This window comes from Oryctolagus cuniculus, chromosome 12 (genome assembly GCF_964237555.1).
Source record: "Oryctolagus cuniculus chromosome 12, mOryCun1.1, whole genome shotgun sequence".
Taxonomy (NCBI): Eukaryota; Metazoa; Chordata; class Mammalia; order Lagomorpha; family Leporidae; genus Oryctolagus; species Oryctolagus cuniculus.
Genome location: NC_091443.1, coordinates 51,833,211 through 51,850,388, shown reverse-complemented (window position 1 = coordinate 51,850,388; position 17,178 = coordinate 51,833,211). Strand labels below are relative to the sequence as shown.

The following is a 17,178-nucleotide window of genomic DNA, read 5'->3' as shown; positions in this document are numbered from 1 at the left end:
ACATGTCCCACTGCATAAACAACGGGACCGGCTCACACAGGCATTTACTGAGGAATTGGAACACAGACGTGACTCCTTCTCCTGTTGCGGTACCACCTTCAATAACAGTTTACAAAATGTTCCGTACTGGGGCTAGCGTCGTGGTGCGGTGAGTTAAGAAGGCGCTTTCGATGCTGGCATCCCATATGAGCGCCGGTTTAAGCTCTGGCTGCTCTGCTTTGGATCTAGCTCCCTGCCACTATGCCTGGGAAGGCAGCAGAAGACAGCTCGAGTACTTGGGTCCCTGCTACCCATGTGGGAGACCCCAGCAGAGTTCCAGTTTCTTGGTTTTGGTCTGAACCGGCCCTGGCCGTTGCAGACATTTGAGGAATGAACCAGTGGATGGAAGATCTTTCTGTCTCTCCTCCTTTCTATCGCTCTTTCAAAATAAATACATAAATCTTTTTTTTTTTTAAATCATTACCTTCCTTGAGTCTCATAACAACTTTTTTAGGTAGTTAGGGCAATCATGAGGTCTTCAAAAAGTTCATGGAAAATGTGATTTATGAAAAATTACGCATGAATTTAATAATTTTTTCGCACCAAAATAAACGTGGCTTTTAATTCCATGTGTCCATGAACTTTTAGAAGAGCCGTCCCACTCTCTCTCCTACTTTACCTTCGTGGAAACTCAACAAGACGGAGAGACTTGAGCAAAGTCAGGTCCTGCCTAAGAAGCAAGGGCTGGATGGGGCAGAGTCCTTGACCTCTGAGGCCAGGCTCTCCTCGGGGTCTAGAAACCGCACAACAGACGCTAACTGTAGGGCTTTTACACTTGGCCCCTGTCCAAACGAGACTATCCTGGGGTGGCTTTGAAAAAGGAGAACTGGGAGAAGGCTTTGCTACCCTGACTGGGAACCTTTCTTGCTGAGATGCAGGAAGACAGCTGATTATTGTGGAGATTTTCCCCTCCACTGCTTTGCTTTCAGACTCAATTCTATGAAGCCACTGGAGGAGATGCGCAGCTGCCTGGTGTTGCCAAGGTCCTCAAGATCAGGTTTTTAGTCCTGTCCCATTCACCCCTCAATAATCATCTTATCACAAAGACCTTCCTGGGTGAAAAATAGATTCTAGGATACCCGGAGGATGAGGCTCGGTTTGGCTCATTTTGTCAAAAAAAAAAAAAAAAAAAAGTGAACAACCCCATTAACCAGGGGCCAAGTTGTAACAGTGGGCAAGTCTTCACTAGAAAAATTACTGAAATTGAGAAAATCTGCATTTGCCATGAATGTGCCTAAGCTCCCCACCTATAGAGAGGCCAAAGCTCATGTGACTCCCATTAAGACATTACTCATGCGCAGGCCTGTCTACACGAGAATGCTGGAGCCAGCAGGCTATTTCCTGGGGCATGGCATTGCAGACTTGTAATGCTCACGGACCCCGGGGCCCAAAAGCTCTGGCCTGTCTTCTTTCCCTGTGCTGGTCTTGAGATCCAGCCACAGCTTCTCGGGGCTTGGAGGTTCTGGCTATTTCCATGATGCCCAGAGAGAGCTGAGGGGGACATGCTCTGTCGCTTCTTTTATCAAGCCGCCGGGAGGACCACAGAGGTTTTTAGGACTAGGAGAACAGAGCAAGGTCTGGCACGCTGGGGCTGGGCTTTGATCCCCACAGGCCTTGCAAGCTTCTCCCCACGTGCCTCTTAGTCTGTGTAGGCTTTCGCAGCAGGCCTGTACAAACAGCTACCTCCGGGGTGGGAGCAGGGCAAGACCCCCAACAGGTGCTCTGTGGAGTTACCATCTCCAGCAGAGTGGAGATGCTGTGGATTCCTTCCTGGAAAGGTGAGAAGGCCGCAGTCTCAGAGCTGGATTAGGCCACTTGGCCACCGCGGTGCCCACCAGTGAGTGTGAGCAGGCCACGTGATCTGACATTTTCTGAGAATCACAGCAGAACGGGAATAACGGCTCCTGCCCTGACTACGTCACAGGGTTGCAGTGGGGATCAAATGTACCATCTATGGAATACGAACAAATGTAAAGGACGAGTACGATTTGTAGCAGGAGGGACAGAGACCAGTCCAAGAATGGACTTGGCTCCAGAACAGCCCTGCACAGCCAGGACCATGAAGCACTCTGAGTCATTTGTCTGCTGGTCTAGATATAATTTTTAGATGCCGCAGGTGGGCGGGCAGCAGGTAATTGCACCTCAAAAAGTATTTATTGAGGGCCCACTCTGTACATGCCTGCTTTAGAAGGTAATTGGGAAGCACTTGTTCACACACGGACTTTTAATGCAATAGAGGGAGCCAACCACCCACTAGCCACTGAAAGACAAGCATGGTAGCCCGCGGGGCGAACAGAGCTAAGCCTTCACACATGCTCATTAGAGACTCACATCTTGCCCCAGCATTTTCCTGGCTGACTGGGAAGCAGGCACCTGCAGTGAGATGCTGGGTCTTCCTGCCATTTTTAACCAGAGACAATTTTGCCCCACCCCCACTCTGCCTTCGGGGGCACAGTAGTCTGGAGACTCTCTTGGTTGTCATACTTGAGTGAGGGTGCTACTGGCGCCTAGGATACAGAGGCCAGAGACACTGCAAAATACCCTACAGTGAGCAACAGAACAGGCTTCCATAGTAAAACACCACCACTTCTCAAAGGCCTGGGGTTGAGGTTGGGAAACTCTGTTGTTCCATCTTCAAACTTCAATGGCACCACCTAGTTAACCCCCAGAGTCCCTTTCTGACTTGAATCCAAATGACCTTTATTTTAAGCTTGAGCACAAAAATGTATTGCTCATGGGAACAACTAATTTTTAAACTAATGGATTCTTTTTATCATGGTAAAAATGCATAACAAATTTATCGTCTTCATCAGTTTTAAGTATGCAGTTCAGTAGTGTCAAGTGCTTTCACATTGTTGTGAAATGAGCTCCAGTGGATGAGTTGGTTTTGGGTGACTATTAATAGTGAACAAATAATCTGACAGCACTCACCAGGTGCGAGGCTAACTATGTGGGGATGTGCAAGTGGCAAAGGCAGTCCCTGCTCCCCGGGAATTCTGCAGAGAAGGGAACACACACGGATGCAGACACAGAGCTGACAACACCAGGCAGAGTAGAAGTTGCGTGTGATTGCAAATGTGACAAGATAATAGGGCTGGAAAGGGCCACTGGTGGGAGCTGTTCAGAAAAGAGGGGGAATGAGAATCCAGAAAGAGGGGGAAAAGAGATGCTGATGAGTGAGTAGACTCAAATCAACAGGGAGAAAAGGAAAAGCAATTGACTGGTTGCTAAGCAGGTCGGACTTGGGCTGAACCGGCTGCCTCTTCTCATCACCTCATCAACACAATCTAAATTTCTGAGCTACTCTGTGGCACAGCAGGACAAGCAACACCCGCATTCTGTATTAGAGGGCCAATTCTTAGCCTCAGCTGCTCTGCTCCCCACCCCACTTCCTGCAAATGCGCCTGGGAAGGCAGTGGAAGGCAGCCCAAGTGCTTGTGCCTCTGCTGCCCAGGTGGGAGACCAGGATGGAGTTCCTGGCTCCTGGCTTTGGCCTGGGCCACACCTGACTGCTGCAGCCATTTGGGGAATGAACCAGCACATGGAATCTCTCTCTCTCTCTGTTGCTCTGTCTTCAAATCAATCAGTCAATCTTTAAAGCATTTCTGAGGGGCTGGTGCTGCGGTCTAGGGGATAAACCGTTGCCTGTGGTGCCAGCATCCTATATGGGCGCCAGTTCGAGTCTCAGCTGCTCCACTTCTGATCCAGCTCTCTGCTATGGCCTGGGAAAGCAGTAGAAGATGACCCAAGTCCTTGGGCCCCTGCACCTACGTGGGAGACCTGGAAGAAGCTCCTGGCTCCTGGCTTTGGATTGGCGCAGCTCCAGCCATTGTGGATAGTTGGGGAGTGAACCAGTGCATCAAAGACCTCTCTCTCTCTCTCTCTCTCTGCCTCTCCTTCTCTCTCTGTGTAACTCTGACTTTCAAGTAAATAAATAAATCTTTTTTTTTAATTTTTTAATTTTTTTTTTGACAGGCAGAGTTAGACAGTGAGAGAGAGAAACAGAGAAAAGTCTTCCTTTTTCCTTTAGTTCACCCCCAAGTGGCCGCCATGACTGGCACATTGCAGCTGGCACACTGCGCCTATCCAAAGCCAGGAGCCAGGTGCCTCTCCTGGTCTCCCATGTGAGTGCAGGGCTCAAGCACTTGGGCCATCCTCCACTGCACTCCCAGGCCACAGCAGAGAGCTGGACTGGAAGAGGAGCAACCGGGACAGAATCCGGGGGGGCCGGCGCCACAGGCGGAGGATTAGCCTAGTGAGCCATGGCGCCAGCCAATAAATAAATAAATCTTAAAAAAATAAAAAAGCATTTCTGAACCAGATGAGTGAGTGTGTGGGAGGGGCAGTGGGGGCCACGGTGGACAAGTTCAAGGAGAGAAAGAAACTGCCATTTACTGCACCCACACCATAGCGTAGGGGCACTGCTTTCCACAAGTTTCCCCAAGAAACTTCCATCTGGGGCCGGTGCTGTGGCATAGAGGTAAAGCTGCTGCCTGGGATGCCAGCATCCCATATGGGCGCCAGCTCAAGTCCCGGCTGCTCCTCTTCTGATCCAGCTCTCTGGGAAGGCAGCAGAAGATGGCCCAAGTGGTCAGGCCCCTGCACCTGCATGGGAAACCCAGAAGAAACTCCTGGCTTTGGATAGGCCGAGCTCCAGCCGCTGTGGCTATCCATCTGGGGAGTGAACCAGAAGATGGAGACCTCCCTCTCTGTAACTCTACCTCTCAAATAAATAAATAAACCTTTAAAAAAATAACAGAAACTTCCATTTTACAGCGAAGTAAACCAATGATTAACTTGTTCAAGGTTACAAAGGTTGTAAACAGGGAAGGAGTTTGCAAACCCCTGAGTACCTTTAAGGTCCCTCCTTTTCTGCCATAAGGCCAAGGGTCCTTTGCTTTCTCCAACAAACTGACACAAATCACGGAAAAAATAATTTTAAGCTTTCTACTTACGGCATCGAGAATCTCTTTAAGGCTGCCTGTATCAGCGCTGGCTAAACATCCTGTGCAGAACTGTACCCTACAGAAGCAGCTAAAGCGTCTACGCATTGCAGAGGTACAAAACAGGCACACCACAAATATGTAGATCAGAAACCTGCAGCAATGGTACCCCTGCACAATGTGCGCCTCCCTGTGAGGTTGCCTTCTGTATCTTCAGGCACACTGTGAAGCCCTCCCTCCGAGAAGTGACGTCACTGCTAACGCCAGAGATATTTAAAGCAGGGAGCAAGCCACTGGGAAAACTTGTGACAGTGACAAAGGATGACGGACGAGATGTGATCGATAAAGCTTTTTATCTCAAACTTCACTCGTTCTATAAATAAAACAGCTGAAAATAGACTTGAGGGAATATTTTGCTTCTTAGAAATAAAATTCACCAGTGCTCAGTACAGGGCCTAGCTGAGAATGTGCTCAGTGAGTGTTAAAACATGAACAATCCTTAATCCTATGAGCAGCGGTCCCCACTCCTGTCCCAGGGAGCAGCCTGCAGCTTGTCAGTTCCCCGTCTACAGGGAAAAGGGGGTGGGGTCCTCCTCTGGCCGGGGAACTAGCTGTGGTCCTTCTTGTTCTCCTCAGCAGGGAGTTAAACGTTGGAAGGCAAGATTTTCTAGCCCCCAGGGTTCCCGGATGGTTCTTGTTTTCTGCAGTTCACAATCTATTCCTGGAATGACTTGCTCATGCCTGCTTTTCTAGATCTGCCTCCCCACCCAGCTAGGAACAACAAAACAATAGCAACAACAGAAATTCCTGAGCCATTCTTTGTGGGCAGCCATGTGACAGACCAGCCCTCAGAGGAAAGCAGAAAACCATTAAAACATGACAAACTGGGAAGCTTCAACCAATGTTCTCCACATCTCTACCCCTTCCAATGACACGATTCAGTTCAGAAAAATTGGCTATGTGGGGGCTGGCATTGTGGCGAAGTGGGTTAAGCTGCCACCTGTGATGCCAGCACCCCATAGGAGTGCCAGTTCGCATCCTGGCTGCTCCACTTCTGATCTAGATCCCTGCTAATGCGCCTGGGAAAAGCAGCAGAAGATGACCCAGGTACTTGGGTCCCCGAATCCATGTGTAAGATGCAGGTGGAGCTTCAGGCTCCTGGCTTCAGCCTGGTGTAGTCCTGGCTGTTGCAGCCATTTGGGGAATGAACCAATGGATGGAAGATGGATCTCTCTCTTTCTAAATTGCTGTCTTTCCCTCTTTCTCTGTCATTCTGCCTTTCAAGTAAATAAATCTTAAAACAAAAACAAAGCTTGGATATATGTTGTCAGTTGCCCTGAGGAGGTCTTTTGATTTGGGTACAAGATTTTTTTTAAAAAAGATTTATTTATTTATTTGAAAGGCAGAGTGACAGAGAGAGATCTTCGATCTGCTGGTTCACACCCCACATGGCTGCAACAGCTGCAGCTGGGCCAATCTGAAGCCAGGAGCTTCTTCTGGGCCTCCCATGCAGGTGCAGGGGCCCAAGCACTTGGGCCATCTTTTATTGCTTTCCCAGACCATAGTAGAGAGCTAGATCAGAAGTGGAGCAGCAGGGTCTTGAGCCAGTGCCCATATGGGATGCCAGCGCTGCAGGTGGCAGCTTTACCTGCTTCACCACAACACTGGCCCCAGAAGATGTTTTTATTGGGGGTAGTTCTTGGATGGATTAGATACAGTTCAGATGGACTGAAGTCTGCACTGGAGTTCCTGGGATAGCTGGGCTTGGATATTGCTGAGCCAAGCTGAAGGTTCTGGGTTCTGACCTACTTCCCCCTCCAGGACTGCTGCAACCCTGCATGACCAGGGGTTCTGAGTTTTCTAGGACAATTCTAGCTTTATTTTCAATCAATACTTTTGGTTGAATATATCACAAAATGAGACTTTTATGCCTTTGTAAGCCTGGACGTAAATAAATTCATGTCCAAACCAAAAACAAAAACATGTCATTGCTGCCGTTGTTTTTCTTTTTTTTTTTTTTTCTTTTTTTTGACAGGCAGAGTGGACAGTGAGAGAGAGAGAGACAGAGAGAAAGGTCTTCCTTTGCCGTTGGTTCACCCTCCAATGGCCGCCGCGGCTGGCGCGCTGCGGCCGGCGCACCGCGCTGATCCAATGGCAGGAGCCAGGAGCCAGGTGCTTTTCCTGGTCTCCCATGGGGTGCAGGGCCCAAGCACCTGGGCCATCCTCCACTGCACTCCCTGGCCACAGCAGAGGGCTGGCCTGGAAGAGGGGCAACCGGGACAGAATCCGGCGCCCCGACCGGGACTAGAACCCGGTGTGCCGGCGCCGCTAGGCGGAGGATTAGCCTAGTGAGCCGCGGCGCCGGCCGCTGCCGTTGTTTTTCTAAATAAAATGGGCTCCTGGGTTCTGTTTCTTGGATACAGTTTTTTACTCGCTGGATTCCTGTTTTCTTTCCCCCACTCTAAGCATCTCCTACTGGTCACTCATTCTGCACAATTCTGTTTCTCGGGGGAACATATTTTGTGGCCCTGATGGTAGCAGGTTCAACCACATTGCTCCTTGAGCTGTCTGGTTCCTGGAGACAGGACCACCACCCTATACCCTATGCTATGCATCTGGTTCAGCCCAGTGGCTTCAGAGTCCCATGTCTAGGGTGGGAAATCACCTCTGTCATCACCCAGCCACTTAGCTACTTGAACCTTTATTTCTGTAAAACTGTTTATTGCATGGGACTAGAATTTTCACAAAGTACTCATCAGGCATGATGAATCTGGTGCATAGTAAGTGCTCAGGAAAAGACAGCTACTGATTTTTATACTGCTGAGTTTGGCCTTTCCTTACTCACCAAGATGTGAGTGTGCGGAAATTCCTCCTCATTGGCTCCTGCCCCAGGGCTTTCTTTGTGAACAATGGGAGTTTTAATCATGCTTTCATCTTGAATGAACCAAATCCTAATCCCTCCATCTTTTTTTTTTTTTTTAATTGAAATAAGTACAAACTCAAGAAGTAACTTTCATACTCCCTTCCTCGGGGCAATGTCCAATAGAAGCTGACACATGTGAGAAACCAAAACACACACTCTTCAAAGTGGAAAGATCACATGGGTTTGAAAGTTCTGGGACCTGAAATTTTTCCAGGTCAACTCAGTGCCATTTCAGTTCAGTTCTAACCACAGCCAAACATCTCTGCAGACTGACATCTTTTCTTTAAAAATCTGCCTTTTCCAGCTTTTTTCAGCATCAGCTAGCCATGCTTTTTCCAAATTCTAATCTCAAGATTGCCTTCCTCCATGGTCAGCCTACCAACCTTCTCTCTTGGGTATCATTTAAAAATGGAGAACAGAACGGGGGCCGGCATCCAATATGGGCACCAGTTTGAGTCCTGGCTGCTCCACTTCTTTTTTTTTTTTTTTTTTAATATTTATTTATTTACTTGAAAGTCAGAGTTACACAGAGAGAGGAGAGGCAGAGAGGGAGAGAGAGGTCTTCCATCTGCTGGTTCACTCCCCAGATGGCTGCAATGGCCAGAGCTGTGCTGATCCGAAGCCAGGAGCCAGGAGTTTCTTCTGGGTCTCCCACATGGGTGCAGGGACCCAAGGACTTGGGCCATTTTCTACTGCCTTCCCAGGCCACAGCATAGAGCTGGATCGGAAGTGGAGCAGCTGGGACACGAACTGGTGCCCATATGGGATGCCAGCACTGCAGGCAGAGGCTTTACCTGCTATGCCACAGCGCTGGCCCCCTGCTCCACTTCTGACACAGCTCCCTGCTGATGTGCCTGGGAAAGCAGCAGAAAATAGTCCAAGTGTTTGGTCCCCTGTACCCATGTGGGAGACCCAGAAGAAACTCCTGGCTCTTGGCTTGCAGCCATTTGGGGAGTTAACCAGTTGTCTGTCTCCCTCTTGCTTTCTAACTCTGCTATTTAAATAAAATAAAATAAAGCTTTAAAAAATTAGGGAATGGGCCGGCACTGTGGCTCACTAGGCTAATCCTCCGCCTTGCGGCGCCAGCACACCGGGTTCTAGTCCCGGTCGGGGCGCCGGATTCTGTCCCGGTTGCCCCTCTTCCAGGCCAGCTCTCTGTTGCGGCCAGGGAGTGCAGTAGAGGATGGCCCAAGTCCTTGGGCCCTGCACCCCATGAGAGACCGGGAGAAGTACCTGGCTCCTGCCATCGGATCAGTGCGGTGTGCCGGCCACAGCGCGTGGGCCGCGGCAGCCATTGGAGGGTGAACCAACGGCAAAGGAAGACCTTTCTCTCTCTGTCTCTCTCACTGTCCACTCTGCCTGTCAATAAATAAATAAATAAATAAATAATTTTTAAAAAATTAGGGAATGGTTAAGCATTTAGCCTATGACGTTAGACCACCTGGTTATCAATTCTATGATCCTGGGCAAATTACTATGTGACTCAGTCTTCCCATATTTAAGATAACTGTAGTATCTTCTGCAACACAATTATGGTCAGGTGAAATAAAATAAGTAGAGAGCTACGGCACAGAACTGGCATTTAGTAAGTATTCAATAAGAACTATTCTTAGGGCCCTGCGCTGTGCCACAGTAGGTTGCCTCTGTATGCCATGCCAGTTCCAGTCCTAACTACTCTGCTTTGGACCCATCTTCCTGCATCTGTGTCTGGAAAGGCAGTCAAGGGTGGCCTAAGTAAGTATTTGGGTCCTTGACACTCATGTGGTAGACCCAGATGGAGCTCCTGCCTGGCTCCTCCTGGCTTCAGCCTGGCCCAGGCCTGGCTGTTGTGGCCATTTTAGGGAGTGAACCAGTGGATGGAAGATCTGTCTCTCCCTCTTTGTCTGTCATTCTGTCTTTCAAATAAACAAAAAAGTAAGCCTCAAAAAAAAAAAATTTTTTTTGACAGGCAGAGTGGACAGAGAGAGAGAGAGAGAGAGAGACAGAGAGAAAGGTCTTCCTTTTGTCGCTGGTTCACCTTCCAATGGCTGCCGCGGCCAGCGCGCTGTGGCCGGCGCACCGCACTGATCCGATGGCAGGAGCCAGGTACTTATCCTGGTCTCCCATGGGGTGCAGGGCCCAAGCACTTGGGCCATCCTCCACTGCACTCCCTGGCCACAGCAGAGAGCTGGCCTGGAAGAGGGGCAACCGGGACAGAATCTGGCGCCCCGACCGGGACTAGAACCCGGTGTGCCGGCGCCGCAAGGCAGAGGATTAGCCTATTGAGCCGCGGCGCCGCCCTCAAAAATTATTTAAAAAAAAATCATGTTAGTTAGGAGAGAGTGATCTAACAGCTAGACCTGACTCCAGTAGCAAGTTCTGCCGAGAGCATACATTGTGCTAAAAACACATCAGGAGCATTGTTCTTTAGGTTTTGTAGGCAGCTTCTCTGCTTTCAGACCTCATGTCTACACCGAAATATACAACTGGAATAAAGTTACCGAAACAGTCATGGGTGCTGTGGAGGGCTCGGACACGCCTGGGGAGAATGTTGATCCATAAAGGAAAGGAGTGCATGAGGGGAGTTCATGGGAGCGTGGGCTGAGCAGGCCAGCTTTAGTGTAAGTCTTCCCGCAGCTACCCCAAGACCAGGACCTTCTCCCACTCCCAGCTGACTCCCCAGCTTCCCCTTAAACAGTAAACTCTCCTCACTGGGAGTACACTGCTAATTGCTTCATCTATAAAAGCAATAAGAGCTTCCAATCTGTCTGTGAGAAAACACCCCAACTGGACACAAAAATAGAAACAGTGGGGAGCAATGCCCCAGAGCTTGATTCCGGATTGAAACTCCAGGTCTGAATCCTGTCTGCAAGACTTTTTAGTTGAGCGACCTTTGGCAGGTTGCTTATCCTTCTGAGCCTCGACTTTATCTGTAGGAAGAGGTAATAAGTACCTATTACACAGAGCTTATTTTGAGGAACAAACAAGATGAAGTACATTAGGTAACAGGATGAGTACATGGTACAGAGTAAGTGCTTAGTAGCAACACCTGTGAATAGTGGTTTTGCTATCACTAGTAAGTGAATTTTGTTATCCTTCACATCCCTTTTAGATTGGGGGTGGGGGGACTCCACATTGACAGTGAAATCTAAGTTGGTCTGCTGCCAATAGGTTTCCTTAGCCAAATACATGGAGAGCAACAATGATGTTAGGTCAGGGCAAAGGTGATGGTAAAAAATTAAAATGGGGGCCAGCGCCGCGGCTCACTAGGCTAATCCTCCGCCTAGTGGCGCCGGCACACGGGGTTCTAGTCCCGGTCGGGGCGCCGGATTCTGTCCCGGTTGCCCCTCTTCCAGGCCAGCTCTCTGCTGTGGCCAGGGAGTGCAGTGGAGGATGGCCCAGGTGCTTGGGCCCTGCACCCCATGGGAGACCAGGAAAAAGCACCTGGCTCCTGGCTCCTGCCATCGGATCAGCGCGGTGCGCCGGCTGCAGCGTGCCGGCTGCGGCGGCCATTGGAGAGTGAACCAACAGCAAAGGAAGACCTTTCTCTCTGTCTCTCTCTCTCACTGTCCACTCTGCCTGTCAAAAAAAATAAATAAATAAATAAAATAAAATGGGCCAGGACCAGTACTGTGATGCCGCAGTTAAGCCGATACCTGTAACACAGGCATCCCATATGGGTGCCGGTTCAAGACTCAGGTGCTCCACTCCCCATCCAGCTCCCTGCTAATGTGCTTGGGAAAGCAGCAAGGATGGCCCAAGTCCTTGAGCCCCTGCATCCACATGGGAGACCAAAGAAGCTCCTGGCTCCTGGCTTGAGTCTGGCACAGCTCCAGCCATTTGGGAAGTGAACCAGAGAATGGAAGAGCACCCTTGTGTGCACTCGCTCTCCCTCTCCCATCTCTGTAACAGACTTTGAAATAAATAAACATTTAAAAAAAAAAAAAGACAGATGTATAAGATACAACTTTTACTCAAGGAAGTAACAGTTTAGTCCTTGTCCTCTAACCTATAAAATCTCCCTGAAATATTTTCCCTACTCCCTCTTTGCACATATCCTTCAAGTCTTCTTAACCTAGTGCTTTATAAGAACCTCTCTCTCTCTGGGCCTCCAACCATTCAACTAACTTTGCCCTCCTTCAGTTCTTACACAGCTAAACCATATCAAGAATGTTCAATGTTCTCTAATGCACTGGAATCTTATCTCCCCAATCAGATTATAAATAACCCTAGAGCACGAATCTTCTATTAGTTCATTTTATATTCTTATAATATGTGCTGTTCTATAATTCCTACTTCTGATCATCCAGGATGATTGTTAATGACATTTTATGAACTTGCAAGAAACATACAGTTTAACTTACTCACCTAACTCAGTGGGGGATGCGACATATCTGGGACAAATGCTACTTTTCCATATCATATCACCTGATTCACTTGGAAACTTTCTGCCTCTTTTTGCCTTTTAAAAAAATCTTCTGGCCGGCCCCACGGCTCACTAGGTTAATCCTCTGCCTGCGGCGCCGGTACTCTGGGTTCTAGTCCCAGTTGGGGCACCAGATTCTGTCCCGGTTGCTCCTCTTCCAGTCCAGCTCTCTACTGTGCCAGGGAGTGCAGTGGAGGATGGCCCAAGTGCTTGGGCCCTGCACCTGCATGGGAGACCAGGAGGAAGCGCCTGGCTCCTGGCTCCGGATCAGTACAGCACCGGCCATAGTGGCCATTTGGGGGGTGAACCAACGGGAGGAAGACCTTTCTCTCTGTCTCTCTCTCTCACTGTCTAACTCTGCCTGTCAAAAAAAAAAAAAATCTTCTTATTTATTTTCATCTACTTGAAAGGCAAAGTAAAAAGGAGAGGGAAGAGAGAGAGACAGAGGGAGAAACATCGATCTTCCATCTGCTGGTTCATTCCCCAGATGACTGCAACAATCAGGCCAGGCCTAAGCCAAGGGCCAAGAACCCATATCTGGGTCTCCCACGAGGGTGGCAGGGGTTTCAGCTACTTAAGCCATCCCCTGCTGCCTCCCAGAATGCATTAGCAGGAATCCAGATCGGAAGAGCAGCCAGGAGTCAAACAGGCACTCGAACAGCGTGGGCTTCGAAGACGGTGGCTTAACCTGCTATGCCACAACGCCGGCCCCTCTTTTTGCCTTTTAATTCTTTTGCTGCCATACTGTTGACATTGAGCACCAGATAACTGAATTCTGCATGGAAAATACCAGTTCTATTTTTGCCTTTTGTGCTGAAAAAAATCTGAATTGCTATCATGCACTTGGAAAGCCCCCTACAGGAGGACAAGATAGCTCCCAGCACATCTGCTACTCAACACTCAGGCACGAGCGGAACCAGAAAGCATTCCACCCTGTGTCATTGTAACAGGGAAATTTGTGTCTCCTTCTAGCTTGAATGGAAGTAGAATAGTTTATTAACTCTACAAGGGTTCTCAGTTTTGGAAAAAATCCCAATGTCTTTAGAATCACCCATTTAGGGGCCGGCATTGTGGCATGGAGGGGTGGGGTGGGTGTAAAGCCGTCACCTGCAGTGCCTGCTGCTCCACTTCCGATCCAGCTCTCTGCCTTGCCTTGGGAAAGCAGTGGAAGATGGCCCAAGTCCTTGGGCCCCTGCACCCATGTGGGAGACCTCTAAGAAGCTCCTGGCTTCAGATTGGCTTAGCTCTGGCTGTTACAGCCATCTGGGGAGTGAACCAGTAGATGGAAGACCTCTCCTTTCTCTGCCTCTCTGTAACTCTGCCTTTCAAATAAATAAATAAATCTTTTTTTTTTTTTAAAGAAAAAAGAATTGAAATCACCTATTTAGGATCTCCTTTCACCAAAGCACACCACTGTCATGGCACCATGGGGAACTTCGGGACTATTCTCACATGGAATGCGCATCCACGAGGTCATGGACAAACCACCCCACAGGAAACTGTACTTATTAACCCTAATGCCCCATTTCTTCATAGTCTTAGAAGAAAATGCCAAAGAGACAACAACCTATAGGAAAATACCCTCTCCTCCCGAACCCCTGCTCGCCTGTAGGGATGGGTGAGCAAGAGCGAGGAAGGAAGGAGGAGCTTTGATGCTGAGTGCAGGTGGGCCTGCATACCTGCGTATGAGTCAGGACCTTCCCAAAGGCAGGAAAATGCTTCATCATATCAGTCAAACCAGCGAAAGAGGTAACAGGCTCCAGGCTATTTATAGACCCTGAATTGGCATGAGCTATACATAACGAGTCCTTGGCTGATCTCATTTTTTTAGAGCAATTGAGATAAAGTAAAGGAGAGGCAAAGAAAATGTAATGAGAAGTTCAGATCATGACAGTAATTTTTTTATAGCATTATCTTCTTATAATTGTGGATGCCTGGAAAAGTTCCCAGAGCCAGAGAATTAGATACAATGGGATTCCACTGGAAAAGACATTATTAGAGATAATGCCCACTGAGTCTGGGTGTAGAGGTGAAGAGGATTATCTGAATACTGGAGTGATTTTATTTTATTTCAAGGGCGTTCTCCAGTGTCACTCTTGCTCAGATGCCAAAACCTCTCTGAGCTACTGCATGGAACTTGGTGGTGTGCAGGGAAATTGGTTCACAAGCCAGGGACAGTTAGCCTTCACAAGGGAACTCTGGAAAGACGATGGAGAATTCCATCGGGGCCTCACTGTCCTGCACCCCTTTCTGTGGGAAGAAGGGGTGCCCCTATCAAAGATGGCTGGAGCCCTCACCCCCTGAGGTGAGGTCAGGGAGGGGCACCTGCAGAGCTTCTGTGCAAAGAACACAGAAAAGAACAAGGTAGTCAGTCGGAGCGGCACACAGGGACAACCGGGGTCCCCCAGGACGCCCACCTTCCGCGGCAGAGCACACATTTCACCTGTCAGCTCTTCCTCTACCTCTAGTTAGGGAAGATGCCCTTAGACAACCTCAAAGGGTCTTCTGGGGTGTCAAGAGACAGTTTTACAGGGTCGGCACTGTGGGACAGCAGGTTAATGTCCTGGCCTGAAGCGCCAGCATCTCATAAGGGCGCCGGTTCTAGTCCCAGCTGCTCCTCTTCTGATCCAGCTCTGCTGTGGCCTGGGAAAGCAGTAGAAGATGGCCCAAGTCCTTGGGTCCCTGCACCCACATGGGAGACCTGGAAGAATTTCCTGGCTTCAGATGGGCGCAGCTCTGGCCGTTGCGCCCAATTGGGCAGTGAACCATCGGATGGAAGACCTCTCTCTCTTCCTCTCCTCTCTCTCTGTAACTCTGACTTGTAAATAAATAAATAAATCTTTAAAAATAAAGAGAGACAGTTTTACTCCACTGGGCCACGAGAGACACCAACGGCGAACTCGCCGTTTACAGAAAAGCACAGTCTGTCTCTCCTTTTCTTCCTTAACTTCCTAATCTGTGAAGCGGGTACAAAATTCCAGCCATCGCACCTCACGTCACGCAGCGACGGCAAACGCTCCTAAGGCAAGGCATGATTCTTGCTGCAGTTGTCATTTCTAGGACGCATTCCACAGTTCACATAACATAAAACAACAAAATATCTACAAAATACGTCCCGGAAGCCAGCCCACAGCCTCTTGAGGGTGGTTGCATAAAAGCCTGTTAAAAAATTCAGGTCCCTCCGTCGCACCTGTAAGGTCGCACCTTAAAGCTACTGAATCAGAACTTCCCAGTGTTCGAGTCCCAGGCAATGCGGGGCCGCATAATCAGCCAGGGCGGTGACCCTATTTGCTCCGTTCTCTGAACACGGGACACAACTGTTCAGTCCGCTTCGGAGGGAGGGATGGCTGACGTCTGTGACTTCCAATAAGGTAACAGCACAGGCGGCCGGCAATGCTTCCGTCAGGAATACAGCAAAAAAAAAAAAAAAAAAAAAAAAAAAAAAAAAAAGTGCTTTAGAGGAGCTAAGGTCCCAACACGACGACCCCCAGAGAGGTGGAGGAGAGGCTGGGCAAAGAAATTAGACTCACCTACGATGATGCCACAAGCACTGACCAATCCGATCTCTTTCTTCAGGGCTACTCCGCCCCCTCCGGAGCTGGCCTCGGGGAAATCTTCGGATTCGCTCCCACCTGCGTGGTTCTTGTCGGTGTTGTGTCGGTGCCTGGCCCCCTTTTCCATCTTTCTCAGTAAGATTTCAACCTCCAAAAAGCGCGCGCTCTCTGTATCTGTCTCTCTCTCTCTCTCTCAATGCGTACGCATATAAATACAGAGAAAGATACAGCCTTTCAAATTTAAATGACCTTTTCCCGAAATAGGGACCACTCCTACCGTCTAAAAAAGACAAGCAGAGGAAAGGCTGAAAATATCCCTACTTTGTATGGACACTTTCTCATCACTCGTGCTTACAAACCAGGAAAGTGTTGTTTTGGAAGGGGTGGGAGTGGGGAGCATATATATATATATTTAAGTATAAAAATAGACCTGCACCAGCGGCTCCCGCTGGACTGCTCCCGAAAGGGATGCGTCCACGCCCGGGTGGACCCGCTCGGCGCGTCAGCCGCTGCCGGATTTCAGACGCTTAAAAAAAAGCCAGTCTGCGCTCCCTTCAGCGCTCTTCCTAATGGAACAGGGACCGCCTTTACCTCCCCTTAGTCTTTAAGGCTGAGGGTAAAAGTAGTTTTCATTAACCGAAGGAGCGATCCTCAGGTACTTTCCCTCTCTCCCAGAAAAACAAGCGGAGGACGGGGCCGGCTCGCGCCCGATCTGACTTCCACCTGCCGCGGGTTTGTTTTCCCCTCCCGACCTCCGGCTTCCGCTCTCCCCAGACGTCCTCTCCCTTCTTGCCCTTGCCTGCCTCGCTCGGCTCTCGGCGCTCACGGAACAGGCTGCCCCATCGCTGCGGGTTCCAGCCGAGTGGTTCCTCCGCACGCCCAAGTGCGTCCCTGCGAGCCGGAGCTTTTATTCGCTGGGCGAGGCTCCTCCCCGTCGCCTCCGCGCCTCTCCATCCTCCGGCGCGTCTCCTCCCTCCGCTGCCATTTAAATATTGGTACACAGCCCCTGAAGAAATGGAATACACGATTCCCCCTCGTCGTTGTCCCCGTCTCCGTCGTTCTGCTGGTCGCTACGCGGGGGTGCGATCCTTGCACCCCGAGGGCGCCGGGGGAGCTCGCTAGCGAGCAGGGCGCTGCACAGCCTTTGGGGACAGTGATGCAGACGTGTGGGGGACGCTGAATCCGGAGAGGCCTAGAGGAACTTAATTTGAAAACCTGACTTTAAATTTCAAATCCCTGGTAGCAAACACCCCAGCCCCAGGGCGCTTCTGTCTAAGGATCATTAAGGTGGTATAATAGGAGTGGCTAAGACCC

At 49.6% G+C, this 17,178-nt stretch overlaps 1 protein-coding gene across 1 annotated transcript in view; it reads right to left on the bottom strand.

The window, feature by feature from the left end:
• The window catches only part of SLC7A8 (solute carrier family 7 member 8), a 59,367-nt gene extending 42,633 nt beyond the window's left edge, over positions 1–16,734 (bottom strand). The window contains 1 exon segment of the mRNA NM_001082682.1: positions 15,841–16,734. Within this exon segment, the coding sequence (NP_001076151.1) occupies positions 15,841–15,991 (151 nt within the window). The 5' untranslated portion in view covers positions 15,992–16,734.
• Between the last annotated feature and the right edge of the window lie 444 nt (positions 16,735–17,178).